Raw genomic sequence first — 8,472 nt, 5'->3', positions numbered from 1 at the left:
AAATTTAAAGTTATCTACGCCATCAAATAACCGACACCAAATGCGAAATACCCCATCTACCGACTCTGAATACGAAAGCCTTGTACGTTTTTTTTTAAACCAAGAACCATCGAATTGTTTGGCAATATTACTAATTTCAATTGCAGAGAAAACATAAGACCAAGGAGAAATCCTATTACTTTTTAGCAATTCAAACGTTTTAGAATCATTTGGTTTATCTGTGGTATTAAAATCAAACTTTGAGGGTTGAAAGTGTGTCATGAACTTTTATCAGTATGTAGATCGCCGACAATAGATGCACCATGATTGGATTGGTTAAAACGTCCCTTTCGAGAATTTTTCACTCATATGGAGACGTCACCATTGCCGGTGTAGGGATGCAAAATTTAGGTCTGTGCTCGGCGCTTATGGTCTTTGAGCAGGGAGGGATCTTTGTCGTACCACACCTGCTGTGACACGATGCTTCGGTTTTTGCGGTCGCATCCGAAGAAAGCAGGCAATGAACTTTATTTCACTTCATCTTGAATCGGGTATACAACTTCCATATAATCAATATATATTTTGTAAGATACAAATACGACTGAACATCGACGCAGTCTGTGTGTGTGTGTGTATATATATATATATATATATATATATATATATATATATATATATATATAGTATGTATATCGTGACGTGACTGACGTCACACAATATTGATATCTTAAACTCAATGAATCTAGCTGATTTATACTGTACGGTTAGTCCTATCACAATATGACATCACTTAGAATTACTCCGATATCATTTCTTTTTTCTTTACGTTTTCACGGTTATGTTTTTTTTAAATTTATGAAATGCGAAAACGCGTCGAACTAAATTGCCATTTTTCCGAGCTCCCAATGGAAATTTCATAAAGACAATTTGTGTAATACAATTTTGGTGTAATTGAAAAAAATGTTTACGTGATTAATGCAAATTTTGAGCTGATCCATGTCGTTTTTACGATCTAATGGTTAGAATTTGAGAACTAAAAAAAATTATTGTAACTGTATGAAACCATTCCTTAAATCAGTTTAGAAGTCGCACAATGTTCAAACCTATAAAATATCACGTGTTCATCACTGGCGTCGCTTGCATCTCATATGACAGAAACAAGGTATTAACAACGCGTTGCTATTGACATGAATCCATGTTCAGCTAAATATATTTTTACTTTTATCGAATTTATTACAACTACACAAATCCAATAACACATCACGCCATTCCCTCCCAAATAAATAAGGAAAAGATAGCAGGTACGCAGCGTTCGTTTGTGTGTGTGTGTTTTTTTTAAACAGATGGTAGAGTTGCGACGGGAACAAAATATCTTGTCCGTTTGTTCGGTATAATTGTATACAAATTCATCGAACTTGCATTGACTTTCCGTAACAAAGAGGTCAAGTAAAAGGTAAGGTATATGGAAGGAAATTCCCAAAATTTAAGATCTTGATCTATCCTGTGTCACTTGTATCTGCACTGTCTTGTACAAAAATAGGTATTCCTATTGATATCTGAGGGACTCCGTCACTGGGTAGACAATTTGAATTCGCTTGCCTTTCGTACGATATTTATCAGTCTTAGTATGCTGCCTAGCATAAAGAACCCCATCCAGTGACCATGAACGTTGAATATAAACTTATTTTTTGAGAAAACGTTAACCTAGAAAGGGATCTACCCAGTTTCCGAGAACAGACCCTGTTTTGTGAAACCCCATGTGTTACTACATAGTTAACAATAAAAAATCTCACAAAATTTACTTACACGTTACCAATAGTCAAGTAACACTAAAGGCTGTTTGACTGTTGGTGGAGAGATGAGGTGACAGTATATATTGTTGTTCGGCATATGTACATACCCTTACAGTACATATTGTCATCCGTCAACCACAATATGTACCAACCGTCATTGTACGTGCTGTCGTGCAAAAAGCGTCGCCGGCCCTGATAGATGGGAGGGGGTCCGTATAGTGTCACCAGCCCTGATAGATGGGAGGGGGTCCGTATAGTGTCACCGGCCCCGATAGATGGGAGGGGATCCATATAGTGTCACCGGCCCTGATAGATGGGAGGGGAAGACGATAACTATGGGCATCTCTGTAGAGAATATTCAGTTGTGGTTGGATGCTGATTTGTTTAATTCAAATAAATGTTTGGAATTCTTGTGCTAAGTGTCAGAGAGAGAGAGAGAGAGAGAGAGAGATTTTCTTATGAATACATTGTACCTTACGCTCAGAGAGAGGGGAGAGAGAAAGAGAGAGAGAGAAAGATCTTTTCATATTAATACATTGTACCTTACGCTCAGAGAGAAAGGGGGAAATCATTTGACATATATAGAAAACCACTTAAAACCTAACGCGTACTGAATATCTTAAGCAACCAGCACGAAATGATTTTAATCATTAAATATATATGACGCATTTAAAAATGCAAATAAATAAAGGAAAAATAATTCATACATTTGTAGTTTAGATTTGTAAAAAAAAAATCTAAACTTATTTTAAAATTGTTAATTTAAAGAGGAAAATCAGAGTTATCTTTCTTGTTTTCTGCATGTGTTTGTTCCAGGTGGAAACATTGTATTCGTTGCAGTTCTCTATAGTGGTAAATCATACGCGGTGTTTTTCCTCGTGTGAAAGTTGGCGACACCAGTTTTGCAATGGTATTTATCGTCTCACAAGCATCGCCACCTAGATGGCATTTAACTTTTTTTTTTTTAAATTGTCATCCTAGGAATAATCTATCATTATTTCCTTCATTTCCGATTTCGAGCACAGAAAACAAAATATTTTGTCAAAATAGAAAATAAGAAAAATGCATTATTTCACAAAACAGCAACCATGTTGTGCTGAGTGAAGAATGAATTACAATAAAAGAAGTGATTAATGACAAGACCTGTCACGTATGAGTACACGTACGTGACCCGCTCTAAGTGTAGCTGGACATTCTGATTGGTCCTTTTGTTCTACTCCTGGAAATCCCACATCAATTTCTCATAATAGCTCATTTAAAGTAATGCTAAAATCAAACTAAGGCGCGCACACAATATGCATCATCCTGGCCTACAAATATGTACATTTTGGCATATCAACTGTATGTATTTTTCTAGAACTGGTATTTCCCCCAACAAAACTACAGATTTATTTAAATTCATACTTTTTGCAACATCAAACTTGACTTATATGCTAAATAAATACAAATGAAATATGCATTTTTCATAGTTTGCAAACAGAAATAACATGTATTTTGAAATAAGACATACAGTTTGTATATTAATTAATTATATCAGAAGAATAAATTCTGACATAATTCAGAGGAAACTTATGCTTTATGTACAGGTCCGAAACAAATCGACAATCTTATCAGCTGCTCAGAAAGTCTGCAAATTCAGTTTTATGAGGGGACAAGATACCACAATAAGAAGCTATAAAACAGTGTTTTACGTGATTTATAACATCTTATGTAGGAACTTCACATTAAATTTACACTCATATAGGTCAAGCACAGAATCGGAAACAAGCTACACACTGCCTGTTTTAGATGATACGAACATGCTACACACTGCCTGTTTTAGATGATATGAACATGCTACACACTGCCTGCTTTAGATGATACGAACATGAAAGTTGAGCAGTAACATTTTGTACATATTCATTTGAATTAATTGTGATTTTGAAATATGACATACGGGCATGAAATTTGCTTTTGTGGTTGTCAAATTTTATGAGATTGATAATAGCGACACTTCATGGCAATATTCAAACGATGTAAACACTGGGTGATTTTTTCCCCTGTAATGTAGGTTGTACATGTATCTACAGAAAACTCTAAAAGTTTGATTTGCTCAGATGGAAATGAATATTTATCAATATTGAAAACAAAATATAACAAAGAGGAGATCGAGCGTGTCTTTTTTATGAATACATGTAAAAATCGAATACAAACAATGCAGTAAGAAGAGAAAACCTGGTGTGTCATTACGCGTAAACAGACCGCAGTAAGCCGACATATTGACACCGAACCTGTCAGAACATAGCCGGAAGACATGGCACAGCTAACAAACTGTCTATTTCGCACTTCTTGTCGAGTTTCCTTCACATTAATTGGGACTTTCATTGTTAGATAAAACATAGTACTGTATCGAATCCATTCTATCACGAGTATCGCTCATTAATGTATCCAGACTTCCGTCTTGCTCTTGGTGCGTTCTTCATAATGGGACACACTGTACTGATGTCGAAATAACTACAGTGGTATTTCCCATCATCGTCAATACCAGGGTTGATTGTCTGAAACTTGCATCCCATAATGATTTCATCCGGCAGATAGGAGGTTCTCACTTGTATTACCCTGCTAGTTGACTCTATCACGCCCTCTATCATCACGACTAACTCTGAAAAATTTCCAAACAAATGTAGATTTTCTGGCGGCCATAAGGGGCTATTCTCGTCAATTGTATGATACATCACTGCTGGCCATAACAAGGTTAGTGTGTCTCCTCCGCCCTCCGATTTGAACTCGATAGGGATTTGATCTAGGAATTCTTGGTTGGTGTGGGGAATTGGTGTCCTTTTGATTAATCTACCCACACCTTTCACATCCACGAGGTGAGAGCGTCGGAAGTCACCCACCCGAACCATCAGCTGCCACTGACCATCAACGACCCCCAAGCAGGCCTGTTGGCTGAAGATGATAGCATCTCCACGCTTTTTTGCACTCTGTAACTTTGTGAAAACGAGGGCAGCTGTGAGACACTGTACCCCGATCCCGATGATAAACTGAAGAAACACACAGAACACGACATGTGGGCATGCTGTGGTAGAGGCCCGAGAGCCGTACCCGATTGTATGTTGGGTCTCTAAAGAAAAAAGAAATGCTGTGGTAAAATCACGCACGTTAGTTAGGCACGGGTCGTGGCCGTACGAGTCTTGGGTGTCTCCATTAATGTAACTAAACAGAAGATACAAACAAGCAAACACAGTCCAAGTCAAAATAAAACCCATCACAAAAATCAACAAAATCCATCGCCATTTTGTGTCGAGTAGCGTTGTGAAGGCGTCCCTAATGTAGTTTTTGAGGATGTTGGTATCCACGTTTTCCAGTCGGACACGGTAGTTTCCTTGTTTGCTGACCAGTCGCCGCTTGTCGCCCTCTATGTCGGCACTAGAGTCCGTGCGCGGCCGGACACAATTGTCCATTCCTATTTCACAGGTTTTCATCACCGGAGTCTTGTGCAGGTCGCACCAACTGACAAGATTGAATCTCGAGGGAAATTCTTCGCGTATATTTTTATACTATGCTGATGACATCACTCATTTTACCTTTGCCACCTGAGTGCGCGTCTTCAATGCGTGTTTTCGTTTAATTAACCACACTGAAGTCAAACAGAGAAATATGAATTGTAAATGTACATTAAAATATTTCTCTAACTTAATTTAAGGTACAGTGGAATTTTTTGCCTCATTTTTGATAAATTAAATACACCATTAATTTCATCTAATTATTTTAACCTACATTCTTTAATTAACTACTTGACATGTGTATGTTGTATTTAATCCTAAAGCTGGAAAGGAGATCGCAAGATGTACGTTATTTTAAAACTGGAATCAGCAAAAATTGCTCTTTGAAATCTGTGCGCATTTAGATGTTTGATTCCCAGAATAGCTCTGCACTGAAAGGCATGCGTACATCTGTACGAAGTGTAATTTAATTGTTTTAAGAGATTCGATAAATTTCACATAGCAGTAGATGACGAACTGTGTTATCAAAAGAAAGGCGTAATCAAGTATTAAGTTCAATAAACATAAATTTCATCGGATTTGAAAAATACATGCTTAGACTGAAAATCCCTTTCTATCAAAAGCAACTATGACAATTTATAAAGCCTAGATTTGCGATATGATTTTAATAGTTTATGCCTGTTACAGTGCGATAGTATGATTTTAGTAGTTTCCGGTGCAGTACGATAGTATGATTTTAGTAGTTCCCGGTACAGTACGATAGCATGATTTTAGTAGTTTCTGGTACAGTACGATAGTATGATTTTAGTAGTTTCTGGTACAGTCCGATACTATTAGTATGATTTTAGTAGTTTCTGGTACAGTACAATAGTATGATTTTAGTAGTTTCTGGTACGGTACGATACCATTAGTATGATTTTAGTAGTTTCTGGTACAGTACGATACTATTAGTATGATTTTAGTAGTTTCTGGTACAGTACGATACTATTAGTATAATTTTAGTAGTTTCTGGTACAGTACGATACTATTAGTATAATTTTAGTAGTTTCTGGTACAGTACGATACTATTAGTATGATTTTAGTAGTTTCTGGTACAGTGCGATACTATTAGTGTGATTTTAGTAGTTATGGTGCAGTATGATAGTATGAGTTTAGTAGTTTCTGATACAGTACGATACTATGATTTTAGTAGTTTCTGGTACAGTACGATACTATGAGTTTAGTAGTTTCTGGTACAGTACGATACTATGAGTTTAGTAGTTTCTGGTACAGTACGATACTATGAGTTTAGTAGTTTCTGGTACAGTACGATACTATGATTTTAGTAGTTTCTGGTACAGTACGATACTATGAGTTTAGTAGTTTCTGGTACAGTACGATACTATGAGTTTAGTAGTTTATTTTTATCACAATACTTATTCTTCGTTATGTAGAGGTAATGTATCTATCACAATTTTCAGAAAACTTCGTCGTTCTTCATAATTAAATGGCTGACATCCACATGATCGAATGGAAAAATACGTGGAAAGAGCATGAATAATTCATGAGATGTTTATAAAAAGGTTTCATCAAGACTTTTTACATCACAGAACACAACAAATAACGTTTCAAAAGTAAAAGGATCACAGAATTCACATGCTCTGGAGATTTGATCCGCGAGCACTAACTACCGGTACCTTGGTTTTAACAATCGTTTCCCTTGGTCGCACTTGCTAACATCATTGTAAATCGGCGATAAATACAGTTTTTAGATGTGTTTGTTTTTGCAATGTCCAGACATTTTTATAGAATATTTAGAACAACACATTACGTTGATTGTCGTGGTATGCAGACAAGTTTTATGTTCACAATTGACAGATGTATATTAATTTCTGAATCTGTCAAGTCCGTGAACGGGTTTGGAGGTCACGACCAAGCAGTGGGGGCGGACAGCATTTTTCTGCATATATCTTTGAGGGACTCCGTGAATCGTTGTGTTTCAAGTGTCCGTTTAGATATTCGCACATTATTTCAGATGGATTAACAAACTAGTCTGTGTTTTATTGAATTCATGGAACTGTAATTAATGAAAAATTGTATCTTGAGAGGAAATTCATTTTAAACAATCCAAATCAGATATTTTTCTTTATCAAGATACGAGTATTACTATTGCTTTTTCTCTTCGTTCATTTAATGTCTGTAAATAACTAACCTATATAGTAAACTAATTTATGAAATTCAGCTTATAAAACCCATATTCATCATTTTAGACGACGCTATTTTTAGACCGGTTTGCATTCTACAAAGCTTTAGAGCCAAGGTGTGCTGAACATTAATTTTTTCATATGCTAGGCATATATTTTATGTATAAAATTAAAATTTCGCGTCACCTACAGATTTAATTTGAAATATACTTTAAATCAGTGTATCACAATTTAATAATTGCATATCATTTCATTTTCATCTAAATAATATGTGATGTGAAGGAGTTTGATCTTTAAACAAGGAGATTATAATAGTTTACATTAAAATCGTATGTTCTGGTGGCTACAAAATGTCGTGTCATCTCAGAATGTTGTTGAACTTTAAATGATACACACCACGATATCTAGCGTCGTAAGCCAGTGCCTTCCTACAACTATTTTTATTCAAAAATAAAACTTTGGTGATGTAAATTTAGCATTTTCAATTACAAATTAGTAAACAGGATACTGCCATTCAAATACTTACTAAAATACTTTGAATATGATGTTGTAGAGTCTAAATTATGACATCAATGTACTGATGTGTGAATGATACAGGGGCTTTTAATCCTTTTCTTCGATTTGTTTCCAAGGTTTTTTGTTTTCATGACACTTGGTCTTATTCTTCATTAAAAATCATTTATCGAGAATCATTGTGTTGCGGTTAACTTTAATGACAGACCACGAAAATGCAATGTAACATCCCTTAGGCTATTGGGACTTTGCAAAAATAAATACTTAGAAAACAAGAAGTATGATTGTAAAAATTCATGTAGTGACTGCCACCATAGTCTCGTTTTCATAGAAAGAGAACGTTGTAGGTGTACTCTCTACAGCATTTAAAAGATATACGCACGACTTGATCCCCCTAGAATCTATGTTGTTATTCTTAGGAAATGCAATACATTTCAAGGGATACATGAAATATAATCTGCTAGAATTAATGCATGAAATGAAGATATTTCTTTACTGTAATTATTTTACAACAGT

The 8,472-nt window shown here is 35.6% G+C and overlaps 1 protein-coding gene across 1 annotated transcript; it reads right to left on the bottom strand.

Annotated features, from left to right (window-relative positions):
• Positions 1 to 3,917: 3,917 nt before the first annotated feature.
• LOC125671137 (ATP-sensitive inward rectifier potassium channel 1-like) lies at positions 3,918 to 5,287 on the bottom strand. Its single transcript, XM_048906620.2, has one exon. The coding sequence runs from the start codon at positions 5,237 to 5,239 to the stop codon at positions 4,175 to 4,177; it is 1,065 nt and encodes a 354-aa protein (XP_048762577.1). The 5' UTR covers positions 5,240 to 5,287; the 3' UTR covers positions 3,918 to 4,174.
• Between the last annotated feature and the right edge of the window lie 3,185 nt (positions 5,288 to 8,472).

The sequence above is a fragment of the Ostrea edulis genome, chromosome 4 (assembly GCF_947568905.1).
Source record: "Ostrea edulis chromosome 4, xbOstEdul1.1, whole genome shotgun sequence".
In the NCBI taxonomy this organism is placed as follows: Eukaryota; Metazoa; Mollusca; class Bivalvia; order Ostreida; family Ostreidae; genus Ostrea; species Ostrea edulis.
Note: the sequence above shows the minus strand (reverse complement) of the source record. Positions and strands in the feature narration are given on the sequence as shown.

What these genes read in the sequence shown, in the direction of transcription:
- LOC125671137 (XM_048906620.2), bottom strand. Translation starts at nt 5,239, where the DNA reads ATGAAAACCTGTGAAATAGGAATGGACAATTGTGTCCGGCCGCGCACG.